Source organism: Nomascus leucogenys, chromosome 19 (assembly GCF_006542625.1).
Source record: "Nomascus leucogenys isolate Asia chromosome 19, Asia_NLE_v1, whole genome shotgun sequence".
NCBI classification, from domain to species: Eukaryota; Metazoa; Chordata; class Mammalia; order Primates; family Hylobatidae; genus Nomascus; species Nomascus leucogenys.
This window is the reverse complement of record NC_044399.1, coordinates 34202023-34218479: the sequence shown is the minus strand read 5'-3', so window position 1 is coordinate 34218479 and position 16457 is coordinate 34202023. Positions and strand designations below refer to the sequence as shown.

Below are 16457 nucleotides of genomic sequence, written 5' to 3'. Positions count from 1 at the left end.
GATTCTAGCATATTATGTTTCAATTTCCTAAAAAGTAAGCCTCTGTTTATATGTTGGCATTCCGACTGGAAGAGTCTAATCACCTTTCCTTCTGTCCATTTTGTCTTTAGAAATATTTCTTAAGTATATAGCCAGTTAAAATTGTGCTTCCACTGAGTATGCCATGGGTCATATCAGACCTGCCATAAACTCAAAACTAATCACTAAGACACTTCAATGACAAGATAAACTACAGTTGTCTTATTGAATCCTGGCTAAGAGGAACTCCAGCCATCTAACTCTATATGCACAAGGAGCACCTGAGATGACCACTTAGCCTGGAGTCATGGCAGCTCTTTTAACCTGGTCAACCCAGAAAGCTGTTCCATTCTAATTACATCATCTGTTATTTTTAATTTTAATGCACATAACTTTCTAGAAGTCTTTATTTTAAAAGCCTGTCCCACTGGGCCGGGCACGGTGGCTCACGCCTATAATCCCAGCCTTTGGGAGCCGAGGCAGGCACATCACCTGAGGTCAGGAATTCCAGACCAGCCTGACCAACATGGAGAAATCCCATCTTTACTAAAAATACAAATTAGCCGGGCATGTGGTGCATGCTTGTAGTCCCAGCTCCTCGGGAGGCTGAGACAGAATCGCTTGAACCAGGAGGTGGAGGCTGTGGTGAGCTGAGATCTCACCATTGCACTCCAGCTTGGGCAACAAGAGCAAAACTCCATCTCGAAGAAAAACAACAACAACAAAAAAGCCTGTCCTATGACATCACCTACCACAACACTTTCTTCTAGCATATGTCTTGGTGCCACAGTTAATTATACTATGGACAGACTGCAGAGGTATGCTCCAAGCTTTGTTGTAAACAATTAATCACCACACTTATTTAAACCCTTCCAAGCTAACACTTGATTAAAAGAATCTCTTACGTACAATCATTTCACTTGCCATTACACTGAACTAATTTAATTTTTTTCATCTTTTAAAATCCTCTTTAAGTAGGATGACTTTTTTTTTTTAATTTCTCTAGGATTTTCTTGTGGCTTTTTGTACTGGATCTACGGTATCTCCAGAAGGAAGTTCTGTATCTTTTTTCCTCAGCACATCTCTTGCATTCACCAAAGTTAAACAGCAAGAACAAGTCTAAAAGGTACCTAAATCAAGGAGATGGATAAGACCACTTTGCAATATGTGAAATTTCTCATGGCAGTTTAAGTGAAATGTAAACATTTTTAAAAATATGAAGATATGAACATCATGAAAATTATTCCAATTCATTTTCATCAGCTATGACCTCATAACCTTTTTGTATTCATGTTCTAAACCCCATGCCCCGCATCCCCTTGGCTGGACAGCTGTGATACAGGTGATGAAGCTGGGCTGCTTCTTGCTCCACAGCACCATCTCCTCGGCCACTGCTGGCAGCTGCCCTAGATGAAGGGTCTTCAAATACATATTTTCAATATTTTTAGTAGCTTTTATTTCAATTATTCTAATGGCTTCATTACTGATTTCTTTGCCACCACTCATTTTCCATTTTTCTCCCAGGTTCCCATTCACTATTGATTTAGTTAATTTGTAAAATTTCTGCCAGTTAATTTCCTAGGATAAGGAGTATTTGAAATACCCTACAAGTCGTGTGTGTGTGTGTGTGTGTGTGTGTGTGTGTGTGTGTGTGTAAAATTGAGGCTAACTTATTTTTCTTTACCTTGTAAAAGCTTCTGATGGGTCATCCAGAAATTTTCTTATATAGTAAGTTACTCAAGGAGATGACTCATACGGAATTCCAACATATTGTGGGTTACCACCCCTGACCCCTTAAGGAATAATCTTAAAAATAGAAAAGGAACAATATGCTGTTGGCCTAATTAAAACTTCTCTCTTTGTGGGTAGTTGGTTACCTGAGGACACCCAGATGCCATTCAGCATGACTTTTTAATGTTCATTATTGTAAACGGCAGGCTATTTTCCTTACTTGGTTAAGTGGCTAAATTCTGGAGAGGAATTAACATATTCAAGCAGAGGCAAATATTTGATCAGCCATGAGATATCTTGCTATAGGTATCCACGCCTGACAGTCATTTTTTTCTTCTTTTTTAAAAATAAGTTTTTCTCATTAAAATATGTAAATATTTATTACACATGATTTGAAAACTGGAAAAGTTACAAGGAAAAAAAACATGTTTGAGATCCTACTGTATATATAATTCTACATCCTGTGTTTTTACAGAACATTTTGAGCATTTTTCTAAGCCTTATGCATCCTTCATAGCCATTATGTACCATGATATTCTACTGAGTTGTTTAAGCCATTTCTGATGTTTTCTTATTATAAATACCACAGCAATCGACATTTTCATAAAAGGAAGAGAAGCACAGCTGCTTCAGTGCAGTTCAAGGGAGACACCAAAGTTAGAATTCAGTGTGCTCTGGCTTCAAGCAAGCCCTGGGGCAGGAAGCAATCCTACATGATCAGCCTCAATGTATTATTCACATTAATCCCATTTCCTATTTTCCTGTCTGTCCAGTGGTTCTCAAGTCGGAACTTGGGTCAGTGTTACTAAGAGCTATATTCAGATCAGACAGGATAAGGCAGAGAAAACAATAAGGATCTGTACATTTTTTCTTCCTATTATAAAGCTTAGAGTTTAAATCCTCTTACTTTTGGAGAAGGGTCTTTCAATGTAAGAGTCATCAAGGACACTGACTGTGGGCTGCCAAGTTCAGGTGTATCAGGAATAAAGGCTGACCAGTAGCCATAAAGAACTTTGTTTTCTATCGATTTTATAGTTGAAAGAAAACAAACTAAGGCTCCTTGGCGAACTTTAGCTTGGTAAGACCTTTCATACCCAAGAGAAAAAAGAAAAAACATTTTAAAAATCGTTTTTTTTTTTTTTCAAATGCAAACATGAAATGGTATTTATTTCCACCAATTCAAATGATACATTCAAAAATTAAACATTCTAAATAATCCCTAAAGATGTCAATGTGTTATTAAAAATTTTTCTTTCAAACTACAATCAAAACATGTTAAGACAATTTGTTTCTGTAACAAGTTATTAAGGCTGACAATTAAAAGACACAACTGGAGAACAAGAGGGCAACATTTTGATATCAGGAAACTAGTGTTAGACAGGAAACACTGCCGAGTAACCATCCATCCATTCAACGAATATCTACTGAATGACCTATGTATGTGCCAGGCATCATGCTGAGGCTGCTAGACATAAACAAAGCCCCAGCCTTGACAAGCTAGGCAGCGAGGGACAGTTAAGGAGATAACTATCATACATTACGAATAACACTAAGGCAGAAAAGGCTTCCCGGGGAATATGATTTCTGAGCCTGTATCAAAGATGAGTAGTGGTTAGCAAGACGAAAAGGCAAAAAAGAATATTCTAAGAAGAGGAATGACATGTGCAATGGCAGATCAAGACAGCAAGTCATGTTCTGAATAACACCATGCCCCCCCAGAAATCAGGCTCTTCCAGTTAAATCACATGCAGCAGTCAGGTTTTTCAGAAAAGTTATAAACTTACATGCAACTTAGAATACAAAGTATAAAAATGTAACAAAATACTACTACCTCATTTTACTCTGCATGCCTCCTTCAGCATCAGAATAGTCTGACTCACTACTGCTGACCCTTTTCCAACTGGAAGAACTGAAGGGTGAGGAGACTCCATCTTTTCCTGCAGCTCCACTTCCATCTAAAGGCAAACTCTGGACACCCAGGGAGGAGGGACACCAAGTGTTCCCTTCATGCAGGTTCACTCTGCCTGTGCCAGTGACTGGGGCTGCCTCTATTTCACCACTGGATTCCTTTTCCTTCTCCTCTCCTTGCTGGATTTTCTTTGGTTTTACTCTGGACTTTTTCTTTTTATTCTGATTTTAGGAGCAAATGAAGACATATGTAATAGCTACTTCAGAATGGCTTTTCACTGAATCATTACTTCTTCATTTTAAAGTGACTAAATATGTCCCCAACATGTAGTTTAAAGAAAAGAAAAGAAAAAAGAAAAAAGTGGAACTTCTTTAAAACCCTAAGCATCAGGCACGATGCTAAGTGCTTACTGTCTACTATAAGAAAGAAAGAATGAAATACACAAGACACAGGAAAACACGTGGCCTGGGTTTAAATTGTACCTCTGTGCCTTGGGGCAAATAATTTAGCCTCTCTTGAGCTTGACCTTGTTTATCTGTAAGTATGCGGCTAATACCTCCTACCTTGCACAGGTGTTGTGAAAGTATTCAGCCTTCTCAACTGGAATTTCTCAAGAGCATTAAAGCCTATAGAAAATGACTTGAGTGTCTATTTTATCAGTTCTCCAAGTAAGATACATAGCTAGTACCACTCCACATGCCTGCACAGAAGAGACGGTAGTCCATTACATACAATGCTCATTTCAGGGCTTTGGGTGTCTGTAGAAGTAGATACTAAGTAGAAGCCAGTTTCTTTCTTTCTCCCTGTTACTTTCTTTCTGATATCCAAGTATATCTGGAATCTGTGTCTTCCTCCACGTTCTCAAAGTCTGTGGCCTTGAGGAAGGAAGTTCCCATTATTTCTATCTTGGACTACTTACTGTGGCCCCCAGACCCATACTCTTTCATTTGCTACCACAGTGATTTTTCCAACGCAAATCTGATCACATCATTCCCCTATATAAGATTCTTTAATCAATCTCTATTGCCTACGAGATAAAAACCCCAACTCCTCAGCCTCCTGTACAAGAATCTTCTCATTCAGCCTCTGCTACACAATGGCTCCACTCTCTCTCCCCGCACTGAAACTCTAGTCCTACTAGTTAACAAATGGGCAATGTATACTCTCATTATCTATGTCTATGCACCTTTTGTTTTATCTGCATGAAACACTCATTCCTCCCTGTCTGTACTGCTACTGACTCTGAAATCTGTTTAGCTACCACACCTTTAAAAAGCCTCCTCTTCTTCCTCCATTTAGACTGAGTGCCCCCAACGTGTTCCCAGAGTACTCTGTGAATATTCTAATGAAAGAAACAATAATATTGTATTGTAGTTGTTTATTTATGCATCTTTGCCTTCTCCCTCAAACTCCTAAAAGCAGCCAGAGTCTATATATTTAGTGCTTAGCACAGCGTTTGGAACACAGCAGATGTTGGGTAAATGCTGAGTGAGTGAATGAGTGAAATAATTTCTAATAAGAAGCATTTTGATCAGGTATGATATTTCTGGAAGTGAATCCTTGGCCATACATCTGCATGCTCCAGGTTCTCTAACCGAAGCACGAGGGAGATGGCAGCTATCTGGAAAGGCTGGGAAATCAGGTGAATGTAAGGTGTGGAGATGGTGCGCTGACTGGTAGGTGGGCTTCTAACGGTCTAGAGTGGGGTTGGCAAATTATGGCCCAAAAGCCAAATCCAGCCCAGCATACAGCCTGCTTCTGTAAATAAAATTTTAGTGAAACACAGTCATGCCCATTCATTTACATAGTGTCTATGGCTGCTTTTGCACTGTCACAATAGAGTTGGTAGTTACGACAGAGACCTGAAGTATTTACTAGCCTAGTAGAGAAAGTTTAGAGAACGTGTGTTGACTCCTGGTCTTGAGCATCATGGGGATGAGAATGCTTGGTTTGGGGTATAAAGTGAATGCTCATTTTTATAGCTGTTACACTGACTATACCTCTAAGAAGTACAAGATGCTTTAATTGGTACTTTGAGCATCAGATGAGTTTAAATTTACTATGCTAACAACCCTAAACTGAAATAAAATTCAAGGTAGGCTTTTAGGGTAGTAGTGATGCAAATCATAGAAAACACACACAACAATCTATTAAAAGTAAGCCACAACTTAAATCTAAATAAACATAAATGTACCAAAGTTGGTCGAGAAGCACTGGATTCTGATTGCTGTGGTTTGATCGGTGTTCGCCCATCATACTGAGGAAGCGGAGTTGGGTATAACACCGTGGGCATCTCTATGTTTAGTCCAGGGAGTCCGTGAAACATGAATTTCTAATAATGATGAATAAGGACACACACATACACACAAAACCAAAAAAAACCATTAATCATAAAACAGAACTATTTACCATGTCTGGATCAGAACACTCACAGATTAATGTTCAAAAGCCTACTAAGGAAACATAAATGAGACATAAAATAGATACCTTGAAGGCATAGGGTTTAAAGAAGAGTTGAAGTTTATCTGGCCTCCAGCTGGATTTGGTTTGGTCAGATCAAATCAGGTCTGGTTTTAGTTTCCTTATTTATTTATAAAATTTATCCAATTACTTTATCTGTCTATAATTTTTTAAACCAATTTGTCATTTTTATTTACCTATCTCCACCTATAGCTATCTCTCTATTTGATGTGGGAGCAAGAGAATGCCACAAGGAAAGAATTACTTCTTACTTTGCTGGCTGAAGAAGCTGGGTCCCCGGAGATGCTGGCCTGACTTTCCAACTGACTGGCACGCTCGGAAGCTGCCCATTGACACATGTCTTGGTTGGCCTGCCTACTACTTGGAGGAGAAAGCTAAGGAGAAGCACTGGCTCTTCTTGTACAAACAGGTACAACATAGTTTGTAATTGAATCTTCTACAGATCATACCACCCTACCTATTCCCTTCCTAGGATTCATAAATAATTTTAAAATTTTGATGCATTTATTAAACGGAGATTTATTATTTTCTGTTCTTAATATTAAGTGTCTTTGAATATGAACAGTTTTGTCTACTCTCTCAAAATATATGTAAGAACTTTTAATACCTCAAAGTTAGCCTTAGAATAAGGATGTAAAGTGGTGCTTGTACCATGGGTTGAAACAGGAAAGACAATGATCATATGAAGACTTGCCTTACCTTTAGCACAGCTAGAACTGCTCCAAGTTCATTGGTCTGTGTTAGTTTCATTCTCCCACCATTTAGAAGTGACTGTACACCTTTTAATGCATTTTGCAATAACTATGGGGAAAAAGGAGACCCAGTTAGAAGGCAGAATAAAATCTGGTTGTCCAGGAATCAACTTACTAGCACCACTTAGGATGCAAGAGAGATAGTCTCTAGATGATGAAAAAAAACTTTATAGACACCCACATACACCCACAAAGCAGAGATGAAGATCCTAGGAGACCTGATAAACTACCATGAATTCTTTTCTAGAAGAAAAGAATAATGAAGTGGTCTTACTGTACGTGTTTATAAACCACTGTGTACAAATGGTGAGGAAAAAAAAGAGAGAAGATGTTTAGCAAGAAAAATGTGACAAGGGATAAAAAAAGATAGCACAGATCAGAATTGGGAAAGCTCTGTAATATGGCAAACCCAGCCCTCTTAAAAGCAAGGGGATGTATGTGGGAACAGATGATAAATTATAAAAACTTGGTTTCTGGAGGGCAATTCTGACCAAGATTGATTTCTTGACTCAGTAATCTCATTTCTAGAACTCTCTCCTTAAGAAACACTTCCTACATTGGGATGATGTGAACTGTAGCCTTGTTTGAAATAGTGGGAAAATTTTAAAAACTTCAATTTTGATGACTATGATAATGATTATAAAGGAAACTAACCCTCTGCTAAATGTAAAACTCAGCAACAATAACAGCAGGCCCTCTGAATGCTTTATTTCATATACTTCTCATAAGAACCCCACAATGTGGGGTCCCTTTTCAGGGAGGAACATGGAGGCTCCAAGAAGTTAACTAATTTGTCCAAGGTCTTCCAGCCATAGCAGTTAGAAACTATGAGGTATATTAACAGGAACTGAACAAATGTCCCAGAGATACTAAGTTTTAACAAAACAAGAAAGTTACAAAACAGCATTTAAATATGATCCCATTTAAAGTTGTAAATATGCTCGTTTACATATAGAAAAAAAAATCTGAGGGCACATAGCACAAATTGTCTTCAGTGGCTATATCTGAGCAGGAGACTAGAAGGAACTTTATCTTAGATATATAACATTCGAAATATGTTACTCTAAATTTAAAAGATGTTAACAAACTGTTATTTGCATCATATTTTTTAAAAAGAAATAAAATATTGCAGATATATTTGGTGAAATCTCTCTTCACTTTCATCTTAAAGACAGGCACTAGCCTGCAACTATTGCTTTTATACTCAGAAGGAAAAAGAATAGTTTCCTCTAAAAACTTAGAATTGCAAAATATAACAAATAAAAGGCTTCCTGTAATTAAAACCGAAATGGTATGATTTTAGTCTTTTTAGATTACAAACATTTCATATATGTGTATTTCTCTAGACAAAGCTAATAGTGCAAATTAAACTCGTTAGTAACACTCTTCCAATCTGCTTCTAGACACATCCGCAACATTCACTAGATCGATGATAATCCACTTACCATGCAAAATGTGATATCATCCATATCAGACGATTTTGGAGATTGTAAAATAGTCAGGAAAGCTTGGAAACAGACATTTTGGTAGGGCTCCTCCAAATACGGCTGTCCTGGCATACTAAACGCATACAGAGAAAACAACTCAAACTCAGTCTCCTTTAAAATGAGGCTTGCAAAAGATTAATTAAAAATAGCAGTAATATAGACTATTAGAGTTGGAATATACCCTTGAGTGCAACTATGCTATGGAAAATTATTATTTTGGTTAATTAGCCACTGCTGGGGGACAGGCACAGGGCTAGAATGAATATAAAGTGTGGTTTCCATACAGAAAGGTTACAGAAGTTTGTGGCAGAAAGAGTATGGAGAAAGAAAAATCTTGTTTTAGTTCTGCTGTTCAGTCCTAGGAGGGAAATAATCCAGACAGGTCCTGTCAAGCTAGAATCACACACCTGTACCTGCCTTCCTACTCACTGGACAGCACTGTGCTATGCAGAGATGAGTTCACATTTGTGCTGCTCGTTGTCTACTGCCTACTGTGAGAATCGAGGGTGAGCAGCTGGAGCTGTTTCCATCTTCTTCAAAGAAAAGAAATTGCCCTTTACAGATACATCACACCAGCGCTTAAAATTTGCATGAATATATCCTTCTAAAAACTTAATATGCTTAGAATTTATACCAATAGAAAACAAAATTTTGACATACTGCACATTAAGTCACTATCACCACATTTTAGGAATATGGTCCTAGTCTATTTTTTCCTTCTTTACAAGTAATATTAAAATTAACAAACAACATAAGATGATTTTACTAGTAAAGTACATGGGAAATGCAAAGTTAGTTATTTGTCTAAGTTGGCTCTGGCTTCAGGCAGAGGGAACTACCTACAACGGGCCCAATAGAGGCACTACCTTATTACCATTGAGAAACTTGACTGGAGCCACATACCTGAGACATAAGTTTGCCATACAATGTACTGCAGCTCTCCTGACTTCAGGATCAGACTGAGCCAAGTCACTCAACTTCATTAAGAGTCCGGTCTTGCCTAGCAGCTCTGGGAGGTACTAAGAAAAATAAGAGTCAATGTAGGTCAAAGAAAAGCTTCTAGGAAAATATTACGTTTTAGACAGATTTCTTCCTTCTTTCTTTCTTTTTCTTTCTCTTTTTTTTCTTAACCAAATGGCAGTTAAGCACCAAAAGACTAGCTGTTAATAAATGTCTCAGATGGATATGCAAAGATATGCCAAAAACCATCAATAACGATCATTACTCCCAGCCTAGGTAGCTGCTGATGCTCTTTAGTGTGGCCGCATGGCTGATGGGTAATGATAATATTAAGAATAATGGTTACTATTTACCGAGGGCCGTGAACTTGACAAGTATTTCTCACTTCATCCTCAGAGTAACTATTTTATACATGAGGAAACAAGGCCCAGAGTAGTTACATAAGAATTGCTAGAGATTAGCGGCAAGATAGAAACCTGAACACAGTGTTTGGCACCAGAGCCTGTGCTCCTGGCCTTTCAAAGGAAGGATAAAGCACTTTAAACTACCTTTTGACATTTTGAGCCATTGCAGTACACCAGAGCTGCCAGGGCTTGAAGAATTTCCATGTGTGTCCAGGAACTACACTGATGAATAGCTGAAATAGTATATGCCAACAGGAAATCCAAGTGCTGTTCATCAATAATTACCTAACAGGACAGGAAAAGATATATTCTGATCTAACTTTTAAAAAATATTATGCTTTTATGGACATGTATGCTCACCTGAATCAAGCTGTATAAAAGACAGAGTGTGTGTCTGTCGTTTATGTGTCAAAAGGATCACCTCTAAAGGGCCTGAAAGTTTGATCAACGTAGGGGCCTTCTCCCCACCCCAAGGTCTTGCTCACTTCTTCCTCTTTAGTAAAGTAGAACTTGATAAAGTCCTTGTAACTTTTCCTTGAACTAACCAGACATTGGCAACTGTGAATACACAGATATGAGTATTTCAATGCACTGAAATTTAATTAAACTGCCTTATACATAATAAACACTCAACGAATACACAGTGAACCAATGTAACTGCTAAATACTTACTGCATCTCTAACATGACATGAGGAATACACCATGAAGAGAGGGCATATCCCTGATGTCAAGGAGCTGATAATGTTGTTGGGACAGACCAGGCTAATCAAAGTCTGGTCTTGAATTCATGGACAATTGAGACAAACCGTCACCAAGTGCTGGAAAGCTGGTAAAGGGTTATAGGTGCCACTGGTGATCAGGAACATCTCCAATTGCCAGTGTTACAAAGATGATACACCTCAGAATAGTAAACATACATAAGCTACCCCATGTTAGTTTCAAAGATTCTCAATTGAAAACAGCCTTACTCCATGCAGCAGACACTGTTGGTTACCTACTAGCATCCATTTCTTCCTTCCCTGCTGGCAGAGTACTAATTTAATTTGAATGTCCACCTCTCCCACGTGTGACCTAAGGGTAAACGCTAATTAGTTTAAGAGAGTGGGGCAACCTGGGGCAACCTTAACCCCCAAGGAACGTTTGGCAATGCCTGTATACATTTTTGACTGTCACAATTGGAGAGGTGCTACTGGCGTCTAGTGGGTAGAGGCCAAGGATGCTGCTAAACATTCCACAATGTGCAAGACAGCCCCTAAAACAATGATCTCAGCCAAAATATCAATAGTGTTGAGGCTGAGAAACCCTGATGTAGGCTAATTGTGGCTGTACATTGTAAGCATCGAGGGAGCTTAAGCCCTCCTCCAAGTGATTCTAATGTGTAGTGAAGGTTGAAACTACTAGCTGGAGCCATTCTCCTGCTTAAAGACTGGTTTAGAGAGGTATTTATATGACCTAAGTCTCTCCAGCAAGATACTGGGGAGTCTACTAGAGAGTTTATGGGACACATTTCCTTACTCTTTTTTTTTTTTTTTTTTTTGAGACGGAGTCTCGCTCTGTCGCCCAGGCTGGAGCGCAGTGGCGCAATCTCGGCTCACTGCAAGCTCCGCCTCCCGGGTTCATGCCATTCTCCTGCCTCAGCCTCTCCGAGTAGCTGGGAATACAGGTGCCAGCCACCACGCCCGGCTAATTTTTTTTTTTTTGTATTTCTAGTAGAGACGGGGTTTCACCGTGGTCTCAATCTCCTGACCTCGTGATCCGCCCGCCTCGGCCTCCCAAAGTGCTGGGATTACAAGCGTGAGCCACCGTGCCCGGCCACGTTTCCTTACTCTTAAGTACAAGAGACACAACATAAAATAAAGTTATTTAGTTTCTGCTGAATATTAATATTTCTTTGCCATGGGATGTCCAGAATTGACACAGCCATCTTATGACTGTGAGAGATGCTAGCTGAGGACAACCCACATGCTGAGGATGGTGAAGGGAAAGATGATCCTCTTATTATTAAGGGGCTACAGATGCCTCCCTTGGGACTTGGGACACAGAGTGATCCCTTTTTATTTTTCTAAAAATTGTTTAGTGACTCTGGGATGGCCTTTCTGTTTATTGCAGCCAAAAGCATCCTAATTCACATAATGCTAGTTGATATGTTTTGTGCTCTTTTTTTTTTTTTTTTTTTTTTTTTTTGAGATGGAGTCTCGCTCTGTCACCCAGGCTGGAGTGCAGTGGTGCAATCTCGGCTCACTGCAAGCTCCGCCTGTGCTCTTAAAATATATTCACATACTCATGTGATAACAGTCTTAAATAAATAACTGGGGTCTTTTTATCCTGCTGTCCCTTTGGCCCCAAGCTACTTCTAATATTTTAGAAGCATCACAAGTAGACCATAAAAATGGTAGCTTCAGGAAAGGGGAAAAATATTGGTGGGAAAGAGGCAGGGGATTATTTCAATTTATTCTTAGATATATTTTGTTCAAATATATCTTCCATAAGAAATTATAAATTAGCTGGGCGTGGTGGCGGGTGCCTGTAGTCCCAGCTACTTGGGAGGCTGAGGCAGGAGAATGGTGTGAATTCGGGAGGCGGGGCTTGCAGTGAGCCGAGATCACGCCACACTCCAGTCTGGGCGACAGTTTGAGACTCCGTATCAAAAAAAAAAAAGAAATTATAAGGTTGGGAGGCCTGAATGATATTGGTTTACTGAACCAAACAGAAAGGCATAATTCTAATAAACAAACTTCTAGAATTCTATAGAATAATTTTTTTGGATCAGAGTTATATTTGCTTTAAAAGCATTCTTTTTAAGGCATTTGCTTTTCCTATAGCATCTCAAAAAATAGCCTATCATACCTACTACAGATGTAGTATTTCAAAGGTATTTACTTACTCTCAAAGTTCATGATCTGAATTCTAGAGTTACACACGATTACCTGTAATCTGTCAAGTAAATGGTGGATAAGCTGGGATGCTTTGCTGACAAGATGATTCTGATTAAGAGGTACCAGTCGGCATGCCTGGACAAGAAGAGCACTAACGTCCTACCAAAAAAAAAAAAGATAAAGAAGAGGTAAAATACCTACTAGTCAAGTGAAGATCCTCATTACACAGCCAAATGGGAAAATAAAAGTAAATACTCACATTCAAAATGGGGAAAGAAAATGTGAGGCAGGAAGGAAAAAAATGAAGTGATAGAACAAAAACAGGATGTGCTAAAAAAGAAGGAAAAAGCCAGGCACACTGGCTCACACCTAATCCCAGTTCTTCGGGAGGTCAAAGCGGGAGGACTGCTTGAGCCCAGGAGTCCAAGACCAGCTTGGGCAACATAGTGAGACCCCATCTCTACAGAAAAAACTTTTTAAAAAAAATTAGCTGGATATGGTGGTGTGTAGTCCTAGCTTCTTGGGAGGCTGAGGTGGGAGGATGGCTTGAGCCCAGGAGTTCTAGGTCACAGTGAGCTATGATCTTGCTACTGCACTCCAGTCTGGATGACAGAGACCTTGTCTCTTAAAAAAAAGAAAAAAAAAAAGGAAAAGAATTAGTATGGTTTTGGTCAGGCTGAAGACTCTGTGCTCTATATATGTGGAGACAGTATAATTAAATAACCAAAAAAAGGCTTCTAGGGTATAAAAGCACAAACTGAAGTTAAAAATATCAAAAGGTAAGTGAACCAGATTTTCAATGCCGTTGGGAAAAATCAGACCTAACACTTCTACGGATTTTATGCATAATTAGGGAATTCTTAAAAAAAAAAAAAAAAAAAAGAGAAAGAGACCTATTTGCAAGTCACACTCTTCATTCATCCATCGATGTTTATAGAATGACAAGGTTCTGAGCACCTACTATGTGCCATAGTGTGCTAGGTCCTTGGGCTCCAAAGGTAAAAACAAACATGTTCCTGAACCTCCAAGAGCTCAGAAACTAGTGAAAGAGAAAGAAACACAACAATTAAAATAAGGTGAATTAAGTACTGAGAGAATAAAGTACAAACTCTGTCCGGAAACAGTAATTAGGGAGGCCTTATGGAGGTGATTGTAAAGCAGAATCCGGAATGATTTTAAGGATGAGGAGAAATTTGCCAGATAGGGCATCAAAAAACACTGCAAGCAAAGTGGACAGAGTATGCAAAAACCTGGAGGTGTGAAACACCAGTAGGTGCCTGAAGAACAGCAAGTTTTAAATGACTACACACAGGAACAAAAGGGGGGGTAACAGGAGAGAATGGAAGTTTTGTTGCAAAAGTATCCAATTATACAAATACGGCAAAAGTCCCCGACTACTGCCTTAATCTCACTCTGCTTCCTAATGACATACACTATTATTCTGTAGTCAATTCTTTCAGACCTTTTACTTTGCATATATAAACACGCATATTTTAAAATCCCTCCTCCAGCTTCACACTGATCTCATTCTGTATGAATTGTTCCGCAACTTGCTTCAACCATTTACCAATACGTATTGAAGACTTTTCCAAAGCAGATTTTAAATTTTATGATCAATTTTTTTTTCCTTCTAAAGAAAAGATCATTCTGGCATCAGAAGAATGACTGGCTTGGAGAGGAGCCAGACAGGAGGCAGGAGATCAGTCAGAAGAGACCAGCGGAACAGTCCAGGCGTAAGTCGCCTTGCCTGAGGTCTAAGGCACGCGTTATGGGAACAGACATGAAGGGATGAACGAAGAAATATATATGAGACACATTCTGAAATATCTGAATTGGACAGGATCTGGGATGAAGGAGGGAAGAACCAGTTTTTGTGTCTTGTGTGACTTGGTGAATGGTGCATGTGTGTTGGAAGGTGGGATGGGCTGGGGACGGGAATGTATGTTTGGAACTAATGAATTTCATCTTTAGGAACTGTCTAGTTTGAGATGCCTGTGCAAGCAGGCAACTTGCACCATTTCCCTCTTTACTACTTAGGGCCAGAAGGCCATGGTGTCAACAGTTCAGAGAATTCATTAATTTAAGGCCCGATGTGTGTAAGATAAGTCAGACGGCAGAGGGAAGGAGCTAGTGTGTAGGAACAGAAAACGTAGGGGCTTTGTGGCAAAGTTTTGTATACTGTATTTTTATGAGCTTCAGTATTTTCATCAGCAATAAAGACCTAATACTACCTAAGTTCTAAGATTCCCACGTGGTCCGTGTATCATATATGCAATAAACAGTAGTAATGCATTTCGTCAACAGTGTTCTGGGTGCATAGAGAGGGAGTGAAGGAGGGTGCGGGCGGATGGAAAGGTGGTATCAGAGAGGAAACCCGAGGCATTATCAGAGCAGGAGTCCTCAAGTTGGGTTTTGAATGACTGCAGGAGAGTGCCAGTTCCTGCAGGGTCTTCCAAATGGAGAACTAAGAATGTGCCAAGGTAGGAGCGGACACGCCAGCCTGAAACTAAATCATCAGGCGCCAGAGTGGGAAGAGCAGGGAAAGGCAGGCGAAGGCCACCAGCTGGGTTCCCGGAGGGGTGGGGCCAGGGCCGGGGCCGGCAGGCGCCGCACCCGCTCTCTCCCGGGCGCGCTGCCTACCTGCGGGGCCACACCACTGCCCTGGCTGTAGTTCTCGGAGATGAGCTGATCGAAGAGCAGGTGGATCTCGGTGCGGGCGGAGCTGCTGTCATCCGGGCGCAGGGCGCAGAGCCTGGCAGACAAGCGGCGAAACCCATTGCCTCGCTCAGGGATTGCTTCCCGCGGTGCCTCCCGCTGCTGCCCCGAAGGCAACAAGCCGGCAACTTGCACAGCAGCCATGTTTTCTACATGGCGGGGGGCGGGGGGCGGGGGGACCAGAGAAATACTTCCGGGGCATCCTCCCCCTCCGCGCGCTAGTTCTGGAAGTACCTTTTTAAGACCCGACTGGGACTCAGAGGGGTTTCTATGACTACGGGACTCCCTGGACTAGTACCCTGCAAATGCTTGTCAGAAATTGGCTTGGAAGCCGGGCGCGGTGGCTCACGCCTGTAATCCCAGCACTTTGGGGAGGCCAAGGCGGGCGGATCACGAGGTCAGCAGATCGAGACCATCCTGGCTAACACGGTGAAACCCCGTCTCTACTAAAAATACAAAAAAAAATTAGCCGGGCGTGGTGGCGGGCGCCTGTAGTCCCAGCTACTCGGGAGGCTGAGCCAGGAGAATGGCATGAACCCGGGAAGCGGAGCTTGCAGTAAGCCGCACCACTGCACTCCAGCCTGGGCGACAGAGTGACACTCCGTCTCAAAAAAAAAAAAAAAAAAAAAAAAAAGAAAGAAAGAAAGAAAGAAATTGGCTTGGAGATTTTTCGCCGGCCACTCCTTCTTGAGCCCTGACTGAAAAGTGAGTGCTCAATTTGTGCTTCCAGAAAGTTTGTCCTCCCAGAGTTTGTTCCTGGACAGGGCTCAATGTACTCTGTTCAGTACTAGAGTTTCAGATTCGGGCTGGAGTTGGAGAGGGTATGCTGTGGATGGCAGTAGCAGAAACCGCTAGTTCTAAGACACCCTTCTACTCTTCTAAAATCTTTCCCCAGGCTCGAAACCACCTGAAATAAAGGCTACATTCCCCAGCATTCCTTGCAGTTGGCTGTGGCTATGTGATTACAATCTGGCCCGTGGAATATAGGGCAGCTTTCCTTACTTAAGTGACAGCTGGCTGCACTCTTGGTTCCTTTTTCTCCCTTTTTCCCAGTGTGAATCCTCTCATGGATCATGAGGCACCTCGCCCCACTAGAAGAGGAATTTTGGAGTTCAACTGAATC

At 40.6% G+C, this 16457-nt stretch overlaps 2 protein-coding genes across 2 annotated transcripts in view; one reads left to right on the top strand and one right to left on the bottom strand.

The window, feature by feature from the left end:
• LOC115831484 (leucine-rich repeat-containing protein 37B-like) overlaps window positions 1–1432 on the top strand; it is a 29350-nt gene extending 27918 nt beyond the window's left edge. Inside the window, exon 11 of the mRNA XM_030799774.1 lies at window positions 1350–1432. Within this exon, the coding sequence (XP_030655634.1) occupies window positions 1350–1432 (83 nt within the window). The remainder of the gene's footprint in view (window positions 1–1349) is intronic.
• A 1203-nt stretch (window positions 1433–2635) lies between these two features.
• On the bottom strand, window positions 2636–15478 carry LOC101179252 (HEAT repeat-containing protein 6-like). The gene is made up of 9 exons (XM_030799773.1): window positions 15260–15478; window positions 12671–12778; window positions 9887–10027; window positions 9282–9397; window positions 8337–8451; window positions 6839–6940; window positions 5853–5990; window positions 3581–3879; window positions 2636–2834 (listed from the first exon to the last, which is right to left on the bottom strand). The coding sequence occupies exons 1-9, from the start codon at window positions 15476–15478 to the stop codon at window positions 2636–2638; spliced, it is 1437 nt and encodes a 478-aa protein (XP_030655633.1).
• Window positions 15479–16457: the final 979 nt, after the last annotated feature.

Bases quoted from the DNA above. Each gene is read 5' to 3' on its own strand.
- LOC101179252 (XM_030799773.1), bottom strand. From the start codon at position 15,478: ATGGCTGCTGTGCAAGTTGCCGGCTTGTTGCCTTCGGGGCAGCAGCGG. The intron at 6,941-8,336 runs GTAAGTGGATTA...TTTTCCCCATAG, and splicing joins ATGATATCACATTTTGCATG to TTATTGCAAAATGCATTAAA. The intron at 2,835-3,580 runs GTAGTAGTATTT...TGGGTATGAAAG, and splicing joins GGCATGCAGAGTAAAATGAG to GTCTTACCAAGCTAAAGTTC.